This window comes from Syngnathus leptorhynchus, chromosome 6 (genome assembly GCF_054491065.1).
Source record: "Syngnathus leptorhynchus isolate UIUO chromosome 6, UIUO_Slep, whole genome shotgun sequence".
In the NCBI taxonomy this organism is placed as follows: Eukaryota; Metazoa; Chordata; class Actinopteri; order Syngnathiformes; family Syngnathidae; genus Syngnathus; species Syngnathus leptorhynchus.
In genome coordinates, this window is record NC_141200.1 from 13,330,646 (window position 1) to 13,344,760 (window position 14,115).

A 14,115-nucleotide genomic window follows, 5' to 3' on the forward strand; every position below is an offset into this window, starting at 1 on the left:
CAGGAGTGTCGAACTCATTTTTTGTCGCGGGCCGCATTAAGAGTCGTAATTTCCTTCGGAGGGCCAATATGACAGTAAACGACTTATCTACACAACAAATTGATGAGTAAGTAGTTTTGAAATCAGAGACTAGTAAAATTGTTCAAATATCTTAAAAAGATTGCTAGGAATAGATCTATTTTTTGAAGTGAAGATAATTTGTAGTCGATGCACAATTTGTCTTCGCGGGCCACATTAAATGATGTAGCGGGCCGTATCTGGTCCCGTGCCTCAAGTTTGACACCTACGGTGTAGACCGAGTATAATAAAGGACATTCGAACCTAAGACTTAGTGAAACACGTGTATCACCATTTTCCTCCAGATAAAAACAATCAAGGATAATGGCAGAAAGACAACGTATTTCTTGTCCGAAAAAGAAAAGCAATGTCACATAACCTCTCTGCCAGAATTTCCAGAGGGCTCTTGCCCTGTGCAAAGGCCTTCACCATCCAAGCTGTGTCAAAAGCTGCCAAAAAACCTCGCGCGCAACCTGTACCCATCGGCCAGAAAGGCTGTGGAGAGAATCATCATCACCATCTTGGTCAAGGAGAATATTTTTTCGAAAGATCGAGTTAGTGCTTATTTCCACTTGACAATACATACCTCAAGCAGACTATCTCCCACTAGTGCAACCAGTAGCTGGTGTCCATGTTTCTCCCTGATCAGAGCAGCATTCTCTGAGGCATACATGCTGGTGAAGTCAAACATTGCCACATCTGGCTGCCCGTAGTGGTTGATAGCGTAGTCCAGTGATGGTAGCTGATAATTTGTGCCAAAATCAGCTGCCTCTCGGGCATATGAGAGCAATGCTTCCTGGTTTACATTGTCAGTGCTTAGTAAACGATCCGTTTCTACATAATCCTAGAGAAAAAAAAAAAAAAAAAAGATGAAATCAACACTATAGAACATCAACTTGTATAGTAATTATTTAGGGAAATGGGGGGTTGCATTCCTAATTTAATATTTACTCTGACACAAAACTTATAAAGTAACATATTTACCTGCATCTACTGTCATATGGACTGGTCAGAAATGAAACTAGACCAACAACTTGTAGCCAATTGTACATTGCAATTCCTCTTGCTGATTGAAGCACAACCAATGTTAGCCATCTATCCTTCAATTTATATACCGCTTGTCCCCACGGATCCTATCCCCAGTAGTCAATGGGCAGTAGGCGAGGGACACCCTGAACCGGTTGCCAGCCAATCGCAGGGTACACAGAGACAAACAACCATTTGCACTCATGGGAAATTTGGAGTGTTCAATCAGCCTACCATGCATGTTTTTGGGAGGTGTGAGGAAACCAGAGTACTCCGAGAAAACCCACGCAAGCACGGAGAGAACATGCAAACTCCATACAGGGAGGGCTGGAGCGAGAAATAAACCCACAATCTCTGAACTGTGAGGCAGACATGGGAACCACTGTGCCGCCAATGTAAACTATATTAACTACAAATATGTACAAGGGCTTATAATCAAGTTGACAAATGTTGGCAAGAACACATGCAATAAGCCAACATTTTTGTAGTGATAATGAATTTAAATTGGAGAGTTTACGATGATTTACTAGCAAGAAGAGGTTTAACATTGACTTCATCAATATAGCCAATGCAGACCAGACCAACAGTCAACCATCATTGTTTCTAGTTTTAACACATCATCTCACCTAAAAGAAGCAATCACTCATGAAATAAGTTTGTGTTGTTTAAAGATATTACCTGAGAAACAAGATTCATCCAAAAGTATAAATGTAAATATTTTTAAAAAATACAAGGTGCTCAAATTGAGGGGGCTGTGTTTTTGTTGATGTGTATGGTAAATGAGCTGTCATTTGTGTAGCGTTTTCTTCCTTTGATACTCAAAACCTTTCACACTGCTTACTTATTCACCTACTGATTACATTCCACAAGGAGCAACTGGGGGTTCAGTGTCTTCCTGAAGGACACTTCAACATGATCACAACGGCTGGAGACTGAACTCCAACATCTGAGTTGCGAGACGACCACTCGACCACTGAGTCACGTCGCTCTATGAACATGTGAACTTACATCCACAATGACTCCTTTGTCCAGCAAACTCTGCTTCTTTGCAGTCATGACAAAGTAATGAGTGTTGTCTCTGTAGTAAACAATGTTCTCCAAGTCAATTCCTGAAAATATGAAGACAAAGACAGACTTGAGATTTAGAACTGACATTTCACTTAAATTATGTATAATACTATAGTATAATATAATACTATATATGTACAGGGTGTCACAATTCTTCAAATCCTTCAATTTGATTGGTCTTTTTTTTTTTTTTCTTAGAGCACAGAGGCCTATGGCATTTTTAAACTAGTCTAGTCTAATATCATAGATTTTATTCATTAAGGGGCAATCACACTTAAGTCAATTCTTTATCAGCTTTTCTTACGCACTCTCAAGGCGATTCTCAACGATTCTCCTGTCCAGGCTTCAGACAGACCTACTTGCGTAACCGGTGAAAACTTACGCAGCCACGGAAGAGGTGTGACCGATCTGTTTGGGATATATTTCACACTTCAAATTTGAAAGAGACTTCTGTATAGATCTGGGAGCAATATAATGATTGTCCCTCGTCATGTGCGATGGCTCATTGAAGGAGCACGTCTATTTGCATTCTGTATTTAATACAAAATATAACAACACTGACTGTGCTAATGACTGTCGGTATATTTGTTGCAGTTTCATTACGCTGTTTAAGCGCAGCACTTCTAACTACACGATTAAAAAGGTCGCTCCTTAGTTATGTTAACTTTAACGTCAAATTACCAGCCGGTGAAATTCAACAGAATTTTGAATAAGATGAATGGCCGTTAAACTCAACGGTCGATTAAACATATTGAACCGGTGATTAAAAAATAACAGAGTTTAGAACAACCGGGCCCTGGGGGTTAAGATCAGGGGATAAGATAGATCAGTTTGTCAACCTTTTTTTCATTCACGGCACACTTTTTCATTGGAAAAAATCTCGAGGCACACCAACAAAAATCGGTTAAGACGTAGCCACCTATATGAACAATGTTAAGACTTAACGTACAATGCAATTTGCTCCCTGCTGCCATCTAGTGATAAGGAATCATTACACGATTACGCTGCCAGTCACTACTACAGCGCAGACACTCGACAATGGCATATTATCTGCAGATAATAATTCATTCGTTTTTAAAAAATATTTTTAGACCAATTAGGTGAAATTGGAGGATTTTCCACGGCACACCTGACGATCACTCACGGCACACTAGTGTGCCGCGGCACAGTGGTTGACAAACACTGAGATAGACAGACAGACAGACAGACAGACAGACAGACAGACAGACAGACAGACAGACAGCCAGCCAGCCAGCCAGCCAGCCACTTTCTTTCTTTCTTTTAAAACAGCACCAGTGCAGGTAGATTAGATGAAGAGTGTTTGTTAACAGCAGTTTTCAGATCTCCAGATTTTCACTAGATCCATGTCTGGACTTGGTCATTTGAAAGGCTGGATTTGTGAAGTTAGGAAGCATTTTGGTGCAGATTCTGCTTTATGTTTCGGATCATTGTCTTGTGAAGTTTAAGGGTGTATACAGGGGCAATATTTTGGTGATTGACCTGTTTCTTCCTTGAGTTCAAGGAAGAACTTCTGGTTGAAGATAAAGGCAACTCCACTAATCTCCTCCACTCTGGCCTCTGCTGTGGTGTTTCTGTTGACAAAGTTTGCCGTAATTGCAATGGCAAGCTTTCCTCGAAACTCCTTGCGCCTGAAACCTACCAAAAGCAAAGAAAAAAAATGTTTGTGAACAACAACAGCCAAAAACAATTCAACTTTAAATGCCATTGATTCTTCTTTACCAGTTGAGTGGAATCAAAGTTTTACAAAGTAGAACATAGCTGGGCAACAAACCTGCCTGATAATAACAATGTGCTTGTCATGAGCTGAAACGGTATGCTTCTGGTAAGAGAGGACATTAAAGTAAGCTTGGTATTCAAAATCTGTGACTAATGGGTTGTGCAGCTGTGGGACATTTGGTTGTAAAATCTTTACGCAAATATAGCGGATCTATTTAACAGACTGTATAGCAGGAAACATGCAAGTCATGAAATTCAAAGTTTAGCCATAAATGCCATAAATGAATGCAATGTTTGACAGTGACTGAGGATCAGTGACCAAGCACAATAAAACCTCACAGTAAAAACGAACTCGTAAAAATCAATTAACTATTCGATCCTCAATAGTAATTATGGAACGGTTGGTTAATTGCCCCATTAAATGGAACGTAAAATTGTGGAATAGCAGTTGAGTTGAGTATTTGTTTTGCACTCCTGAAAAGTTGCCACATTTTTGCCAATGGCAAACCGCTTATTTTGCTGTCGGTAGTTACTACTCTTGTTTGGTGATGACTGGATTGGTGAAGAACATCTTTGGGTGTTCTGTTTGGCCATCTATTACTTTTGTCTCAGCCATCCCCTGTTATACGGAATTGAACCTCAAGTTTGGAGATGGCACAAGGTCTCACTCCAAATAATGCCACAACTTGTTTTTGCGGAACACCAACTTGAGGTTGCCCCATCACATAAACTCTACCAAGATTTGTCAAATAAGACATGACAATTCTTGAAGCAGACCGCTAAAGATACGAGAAGCTCAAAACAAGAGTCAAAGGCAAGGACTACATTAAACCATGAGGATGTGGTTCGGATGATGAATGAATACATTTACCAATTTTCAAAATGTTTTCTTATTATTGAGCAGACATTATTGATGATCCAGCTATTAAGTGCAAAACAAGAGAGTCACTTTTGTTACATGCTTATTTTTCAATTGCTGCTTCAATAACAGTGTGCAGCTGAGCTCTTCCTTCTAATTCTCATTAAATCTTCAACAACAGCAATGCCACTGCAATCCAAGGTGTCAAGTTTTTGTGATAGCTCCGGGCTGCAGAAATAGCTGCTCAAGATAGCGGGCCACAGTCTTGTCAATTAGTATGTGCGGATTTGTGCAGTTTAGATGTCAAACGTGCTGTCAATTTTGAGCTTTGGTGAAAAATACCCCGCCATATCCATGTTGAGACTGTTGTCAACCACAATGACGACTCCATGTTTTGGCCTAGAAAGTTCCATATCAGTGACAACTCCCTTTAGGACATCGTATTTTCAACCCAGTGTGGGTCTCATAAAGCGGACAAGTCTTTTTGTCGTGAAGCCTTGTATTACAAGATCTCGTCCCATCCTTAGTAATGTTTGCTCCAATTAGTTTTTCTGTGCTTTCATTCTCCAACTTAAGTGAAGGATTAGTTTTTAAATGATTGACATCATTAGTCTAGGTTTTCGATTCATTTCAGCAAGCTTTCTGATGATATAAATCTTTTGACAAGAACCTTTTAAAAATAGGATAAAGACTGAGAAAGGTAGGTTTCCTGCAGCAGCTTTTTTCCCCTTTAACATTTGTGCATTGGCTGAGAACTGTCAAACGGATGCCCTTTTTTTCTGAGGTTGATGGCTATGCAAATTGCGTGCCGCATCATTTAGAATGAATTCACTTTCATCGACATATCCACAGTTGTGCAAACAAAATGGGCTGGTATACGCGTGTTCTGAATCCAACAGTGATTTTGCTCACATGCTTAATTTGTGTGCAGTATACCAAACATTATATTAGTATTTGAGGCCCATTGTCCTTAAACTGTTTGATTATTTTCAGATGCACTCGTTCACAAAGAGGCCCCATCTTTGCCTGTGAAATAAATATACTAAGTTAAACATGATTTGCAAATGGTAAATGGCTGTACAAAGACTATCATTGAGCCAGGCCACCCACAAATCCCTGTATTCAGTTTTTATTTATATTTAACTAAACGTCCGTACTTTAATTGGGTTTGTAATTGTATTTTCAGGAAATTCTATGGAATGCCAAAAATAAAACCATTATTATAGGCAATTATATTATGGACTTCTCGATAGCAGATCCTAGTGCAGAAATATGAGAATATAAAGTACAATATTAATGTACTTGCATGCAAATGATTCTGAACTGCATTTCATGTTTACTTGGGTTACCTTTATTTGAGTCTATGCATTAAACAAAATGGGTAAACTATCAAGAAAAATAGTGAAATGTTTTCTTTTTTTTTTTGAATGGTCCGGTATTTTAAATGGCAGTAACTTGAACAAAGAGCGCAAGTTTAAAAAAAATTTATGACCTTGACCACAAACTCAGATGGACATTATACAATACTTGCCTTCCACTTAAAAGCATGTAAACAGGAAATGCTTTAGTCAGTGATAGAGGGTAGCTTTGGAACTATTCACCTCATTTCCACAGAAAATAAACAATGCTTTGACTACAGAGGAATTAGCAAATACATTTGCACTCAGCATACTAGTTTTGGGGGAAAAACATTCCTTAGGCTTATTTGGGCTAACAATGTGAACAATAGGACAACATTTAAAGACGGACTAAAAAGCACAATCACAAAGTCCAAAATCCGATTCCTGCTGATATTTTCTTTAACTTTACCATCTAATGTGTTTTTGCGTCCATCAGCTCCAATCACCACATCAAAGTCCATGTCTGAGACGGGATGATTTGAAGGCTGGATATCTGCTCTCCAACTCGGGCCTAGCAAAAGCAAACCAGTCTGATTAACAAAGATGACAGGCAGTTGGATGTGAAGTGTTCAACAGGAATGGTGTTCAGTTGAAAACAGTATCTTTCATGTGCTGCTGTTTATTTAGTGACAAAGTTCTGATTTGCACGAGGAACAATGGGAAAGCGTGAATGCTGACATTAGTGACTGTGTTCGGATTACTCAATTTTAATATACATGCATTACGAATGTGAATGAAGAGAAACTTACTGTTGTCAGTCTGTTCTTCTGGTGGCTCAACAAGTTTAATGAATTCCACATTGACATGAACTTCAATGCCCAGAATGAGACAAATTTTAAGCAGCATCAACTGGAGCTGACGTATACCTGGAAGAGATATTAGCACTTGTATAGAGTATGCATGTAAAAAAAAAAATATATATATATATATATATATATATATATATATATATATATATATAAAAATAAAAAAAATAAAAAAATTGTAAAACTAAGGACAGATTAGCGTACATACACAAATCATCCATTCATGAAATGACGATGAATGGATGTTACTATAGTGCTGCAAATTTTCTTCTCGACTCGCACTCTTTTTTGTCATTTGTTTCTTTTTTAATCAGTACAGTATATCAGTACATTCTACATTCTTGTAACATGGTTGTAAAAATCACACATCACAATAATATTATTCCAAATCAAGAAATAATTTCACAGTATTTGTGAAATGAAAGTATTGCTTTTATTCACTGCTTCCTCAATACTGGAAATAATGATATTTCAAGGGAACTATTAAAAAAATGCCAGCCAAATGTACTCACTGATATGATCGATGGACCCAGCACAGAACTTGCCATAGAACTTCTTAGCACCAAGGCCTCTGAGGTCTTCAATGGTGAATGGCCACAGATGAAGCACATTGTTCCTGGAGAACGTGTCCCTCTTCTCAATCACCACCACATTACAACCCAGCAAAGACAGCTCGATGGCTGTCCGCAGACCACAAGGTCCACCACCAATGATCAGACACTAAATAGGGTTAGAGAAGTGATCAAGAACTACTAGAGGGGAAGACAATTTGGGCTAATGATAATATGAATATGTATACTTGTAGAGTGGAAGTACTTAGGTTCGCAAAGACAAACGGTTTAAACTAAAAGTAAGAAAAAATGTTCGTTTGCCGACTCTGTCAAAGTCCTTTAATTGCAGCACAACCAAAACAGAATAACCACACAACACATTTGCTGTGGTTAGCAATGAAGACTAAAACAAGTTCACAATAATAATACTAATATTACTAATAATAATCACAGTAACAACTGACTTTCTGAAACTTTTATCTGTAATAAAAGTATTTGCAATTGTAAAGATGTGACAAAACAATAAAATATATTTATATTTTGCACATCTATATGACAAAACAACGCCACTGAAGGTGGATCCTATAACGCTACATTGTATTTTGTCTCGTGCAACTTTGTTGTTTTTGTTTAGATTTATATAGTACATTGTCAGAAACGTCCTTATAACGTACACATATAGGACGACCCCATGCATTGTAAGAATATTTGGTTTGTTGAGGGTTTTTTTTTTTGTCATTTGAGTGTAAAAACACTTTAAATTCCACAATCTAAATTCAGAACCAGCTTGGCCAACCAGCTACGAGCAAAGTGTTTTGTTTCAAAAACTTTGTCTTCACAAAAAAAAAAAAAGCCTGGGGTAATAATTCAGCTGTTGTTTTTGGCCAGCCAACTCTGCTATCTCCCCTCTTTCCTCTCCAGACATCTTATCTTCAGTTATGTATGAAGTCATTGAAACAGCATGTTAAAAGGGTATAGCTTTGCTAACATAGGGGCGGAGTGTGCCCTGGATTTATCTCAACATACACGACAAGTACTTTGTTGAGGCAAACCATTTAATGGTGGCCCTTAGTCTCCTCCAGAATATTAATCTCTCAATTGATGTCTTTTGGACCATTTTGAGCTTCAGACTTGGTGGGAACATTTTCAATATGTTTTGGCACTTTCATTTATATGGCTATACGTTAAAATACACTACTTTTGAATTTTGGTGGATTTAGTGTATAATGTGATTAATCGCAAAGACCTCAGTCAACTAATTGAGATAAAAAAAAAAAGTGTTGCCCAGCCTTAAAAGAAAGATTGCTTTGTGTCAAATCATTAGAGGTTGTATCGAGTATAGTATTGGTAAAAAAACTAAAACAAACAATGTTTGCTTTGCCTTGACCGACTGAAGCTGTTTTGTAACAATTTTGCAATGATTGTCAAGAATCACCAATCAAATTGGCGATGCAATTTTTGATTTTGAGTTTCATATCGATTGCCTTAGAGACATATTTTATTTTGAGTTTCATATTGATTGTCTTAGGAGGCATACTCGACGATACTACTTGTTTTTTTACAAGACGAAAGTGTAATGCCAGAGCAAAGGAGGCAAGGATGCAAAGAAATTGTGAGGCTGCAGTTTGTATTTCGAAAAGTTTGTAAGTATCGGCGTTCCTAAGTAGAGGTTACACTGTAATTATTTTTCTATTTAGCTCATACTGTAGTTCAAATTGCACCCCAGTTGATGTGCACTGCTTCCACTATCAACAACAACTACTTATTAAAAGTCATTTCTAGCACCTTTCTAGCGACTATTTTTCAAAACAAAGACACCTATGATTAATTCCTTCTAAGAGGCAGAAAACTTGTATGTCGAATCAAGACAACTGAACGAGGCAACTTTTTGGGGTTTAACTGAATGACATTCTGTGACTAGCAAAGGTTGCATAAATATGCAAATTTCTGATGAGTCCAGTTTTGGCTGAACTCGTACACAGACCTCGATTTAATTCCAATTTGTAATTGTGCTGACTGCAATTTGTCAAGAATCGAAGATTTATTCTTGTCATTTGGTCATAATGTACTTTCAACAGAAATACACAAATTGTCAAAACATACTTTAAAAGTATCACACTGTGCATGTATACCTAATGTTGCATATACTGAGAATTATAGTTTTGTGAGCAATTCTGTGTCTTACCCTTGTTCCTTGACAGGCTTTATTCTGGCTGTACACCTTTTGCTGTGCCCTCTTGTCCAATTTGGTCCACAGAGGTTTGACCTTCCAGGAGTTGACTGCTGCTTTCAGTGAGCTGTAGAAGTTGCTATAATCCAGCGGATACAGTTCCAGCTGCCTGCAGAGTATACTGAAGGCCTGCAGAGTTCCTTTACACGTGGACATCTGGACAAAGTTCTCAAAGAGTTGACTAGCCTTAGCGGTTCGCTCATCCTCCGTCTCGCCCATCCTGTCTGATTGTTACCAATGTCTCCCCTTCCCCTTTTGACTCCTTGCACACTTAGAGAACTCTGTCCGAGAATGTTGCCATGCATATCTGGAAGAGGAAAATAAAGAAATAAAGAATAAAAGATTATTCACTGATAGACAGAACATATCTGTATGAAAAATAATCAAAATCATTGAAGCACTGCCAAATTATATACAGTGCGGATATTAATTGCAATGGTGTACAAAAAAATTGTACATTGTCCGTGCAGCCAACTTAAGCACGGCCGCTCTCTGGCTGCTGGTGTAATTTACTGTGTCGCGTTCTGCAGGGGGAGCAGAATTTATGCCAGCAACATGCCAGTGGGGTTATTAAACTAATCCCAAAAGAGTCAGATTACAACTGGAGTTATGCAAGCCAATGAAGAAGAGGAAGTCTCTGATCAAACTTTTCTTCGGCTACCCATCCCAACCCCATCTTGACACAGCTTGGTTGGCCCAATCTTATTCAGCTAAGTAGTCATAAAAAATAGTTCAGGGATTTATATGACCTTTCTACCCACACTAAATTTAGGGACTGAAGCCAGGATGTTGCGGAGTTAAACAAATAAACAGAATAGTGACGCTGTTGACAAGATGAGGAAAGCAAAAACTTGGACAAAAAAAAGAATGCATACCAAACCACACTTAATGGCTTACATATTTGGGGTGATCGCAATGTATGGGACATCTGATTTTAAAATAGTGGGATAGAAAATAGTTGGACAGCTTTTTTGGATGCAGAAGGACAACAATGGTTGTGGATTGTATTTAAAGTAGACTGTTAGGAATTTCTTTTTAGGCCAATGCCAATATTTGAAAGAAAATATTACAGAGAAAATACATACTAAATATTCGGGCCGCTCAATTAATTGAATTTAACCATGATTACGATTTTGGCTCCAGATGATCTCAAAATTCCTATAATCAAGGAAAAATTACATTTGGTGTTTTCTTTCTGAGATGCATGCACGACTCAACCGCTACGCCCCCGCGCATGTGGAGAGTGAAGATCCAGTGGTGATTTTAGCACGTGTGAAGATGGCAGAGCATCGTCACTTGGTTGATAAAAAAAGGCAGAACCACTTCATTGGTGTGGGTTAAGGTTATGGTTAGGTTAGGTTAACAGGCTGGTGTTTCGGCAAAAATAACTAAGATCATACAAGTGGCCCTAACAGAATTTTTGTTTAGCATTGTTTTTTTTTTTTTTTGTGTGTGTTAAAGATGGACGTTTGGCCAGGCTTTGCAGATTCAACATTGTTTTTCCCTTTGTTGAAAGTTGTGGCAGTGCATTCAATTATTAGAAATTTTATTTTGAAACAATTTATTGAAGTATTTATTTTAGACTTGTTTGTCGAAGTATTCATTTTGCACTAAAGAATTCATCTTTTAATGTATTTTATTTATTTATTATTTTCAAAAGCTTGAGTCCAGTACAACAGTTTATTTTTTAGTACTACATTATAAGATATATTTATATATTTACCAGGAGTGTTTTATTAAAATATGATCAATAAATACTATTCAATCAATCCTGTTCCAATTTCAAAAACATAATCTTGTAAATAATTGTGATTCCAATAATGAGTAATATAATCTGATTATGATTTCATCCCTAATCGAGCAGCCCTATTGAATAAATTAAAAAAAAATTGTCATTTGCAACTATTACATGATATTAAAGACATAACATTTGACTATTTTACAATACTGATTTAAACCGCAGAACAATTAATCTGTCACACCCTAACTATAAATGTTGTTGAACTTGAGTGTTGATGAATTAAAAATTAAATAAAGCTATTTTAATGTTAATAAATTGCAAACATGATTTATTGAACAATACTGTATACTACATACATAACTGTAAAACAGGATGGAGATTTTAAGCGATAAATACAAACTAAAAAACATTTGCATAAAACTGTCAATTTGGAGGCTTGTGCAATGGCAACAATTGTCAAACTATAGACTTGAATGCATCATTTGGGATATCAAACTGAAATGGAAAGCTGTAAACTTGGGTAAAGGAAAGGTTACATTCCAAAGGCAATAACTGCTTGTAGCGGGCACTGAAAATAGCCTTCACACGTCAGTGTGCTGCCTTGCTTAACATGCCATGTTTGCTTTGAACATACATCCCTGCATGCATGTGCAGTATACTTATAGCCAAAAACAAGCCAAGACTGTTCAAACATAATTATTAATTCATTTTATTTCCTACAAAATATATTTACCTTCTTCCGCTGCTCCACTGATTGCCTGATAGGATTACGAATGTGTGCATGTGACTGGATAGGTTTGGCTCAACAAGCTCAAAAAAATAATAATTCACACAAGTGAGCTTAGCTTTGGAACGAACCTCATTCTTTCTCTGGTATTTAATTTTAATTTCAAAGTCAATTACACATAACCGATCTTTTTAAGAAATATTGAATCAAAATAAACTTACATTTATCTAAATAACTACAATGACCTACTGTATTATTTTTTTTAAGTGCAAAAACAGCGTAGGCATCCTGATAAAAAAAAGTCACGCAGAGCACTCTAAAGATGCGGTCACGCCGCAGGTCTTTATTCTCAATTTGGATTTTTGGGTGAAATCCGATTTTTCTTTGTATAAACATTCACATTCCATATTAAGTGTGATCCCAGTTAGTCTGGTGTGTGAACATATGCATCCCCAATGTACCCCACATCCGCAGAAGAAAGCGACAACAGGTGGAAGTAAATGTGGTTCAGCAAGCAGGTGCCACGGGCTTATTGTTTTGTCTCAAATCCACCGAGCGTTTGGGAAAGAGGTGGAAATATTGTATTTGGGGGGGGATGAGGCGAGACTTTTCAATCACATTTCATGGAGAATCACTAAAGACGACATCACGCTAGTGCCACACGTAATAAATGAACCACCTATGTCCTTGGATTACTACTATCAGTACAAATGTCCACTTTATGTTCATTCTTAAATTAAAGTTAGATAAAAAAAAAAAAAAGTCAATACTGTTCCTCAAAACAGCATATTCACAGACGATTAAAACAGTCACTCTCTCTCCAAAGCAGTCTCTACCCACCTGGGTGGAGCGCAAGATGATGTTGAGGTCGAATATATCCGGCCGGGGCGTTCAGACTGCGATTGATTTGCAAAAAAAAAATCGGATACGTAGCCATATAGGACCACACATGAACCTGGTTTTGAGAACCTATTCTGCACCTATAAGAGCTCTTGCAGTGGTTTTTAGTGGCTAGCCATGACACAATAACATCCTCTCTTGTAGGAGTGCATGATTCACATTCACAAAATAACCGACGTTTCAACACCTGTTCAGTGTTGATATAAAATTGAAAATTAGAATGTTTTTTGAGTTCCTTAAATCCAGACAATCTGTTCATATCATTAAGTCCCACATTGCACTGTTTGTCTAATTCTCATGTTTAATCTAAAGACATACATACTGAAGTTCCCATTGATTTATGAACTCAAGTCTTATTTCTGTAATCTAAACAGTGACACACATAGGCCGGTCATGGGAATGACAGTGACTTGAAAGCTGTATTGCAAAAAAAAAAAAACAAGGGAAAGAACATTGTGTTGTGGAACAGGAAGTGGTTAATTTGATCTCTCTTTGGACCTCTCCTGCCCTCAGTATATGTAGTGTAAACATAAAAGTTTAAAACGTTACAATTTTTATTGTAAATGGCTATATTTACTACCTTGTACATCTTGCACATTCTGCAGATTATCAAACAATATACTTCATATTAGGAAATTGTTAAGGACATCACTATATTGGGAGAAAGCAAAGCTAATTTTAGGTAATTACGTGCTTCCTGGTTACTGAATCTAAAGATAAACGACTTATGGCCCAAGCGCTCAGGGGTATCTGGCGAAACAGAGCGACTATCTATTAAGCCACATCCGAAAGGGCTACCACAGTGGAGGATGACACACCCATGCCTAACATCTAGATAAAAGGCTGTAACAAAATGCACACCCTTCATCAGCAACAGTTTTGTAACGTTTGCACACTGGAGTGGGTAATTCATGCTGAAATACAGTTAACGTGTGTTGTACCCTTTCCATTTCCTATAATTATTAGAGGCTTGTATTGGTAAGGGAACAGTTTCGCCAATAACAGCTGAAATT

At 37.5% G+C, this 14,115-nt stretch overlaps 1 protein-coding gene across 7 annotated transcripts in view; it reads right to left on the reverse strand.

Moving 5' to 3' along the window:
• LOC147056067 (F-actin-monooxygenase mical2b-like) overlaps positions 1-14,115 on the reverse strand; it is a 39,799-nt gene that overhangs the window by 18,228 nt on the left and 7,456 nt on the right. For all 7 annotated transcript variants that reach the window (XM_085914011.1, XM_085914013.1, XM_085914012.1 and 4 more), the window contains exons 2-9: positions 9,690-10,041; positions 7,466-7,673; positions 6,897-7,013; positions 6,557-6,658; positions 3,652-3,807; positions 2,092-2,192; positions 644-901; positions 437-552 (exon numbers count right to left, since the gene is read on the reverse strand). In XM_085914011.1, coding sequence (XP_085770137.1) covers positions 437-552; positions 644-901; positions 2,092-2,192; positions 3,652-3,807; positions 6,557-6,658; positions 6,897-7,013; positions 7,466-7,673; positions 9,690-9,953 — 1,322 coding nt within the window. In that variant the 5' untranslated portion in view covers positions 9,954-10,041. The remainder of the gene's footprint in view (positions 1-436; positions 553-643; positions 902-2,091; positions 2,193-3,651; positions 3,808-6,556; positions 6,659-6,896; positions 7,014-7,465; positions 7,674-9,689; positions 10,042-14,115) is intronic.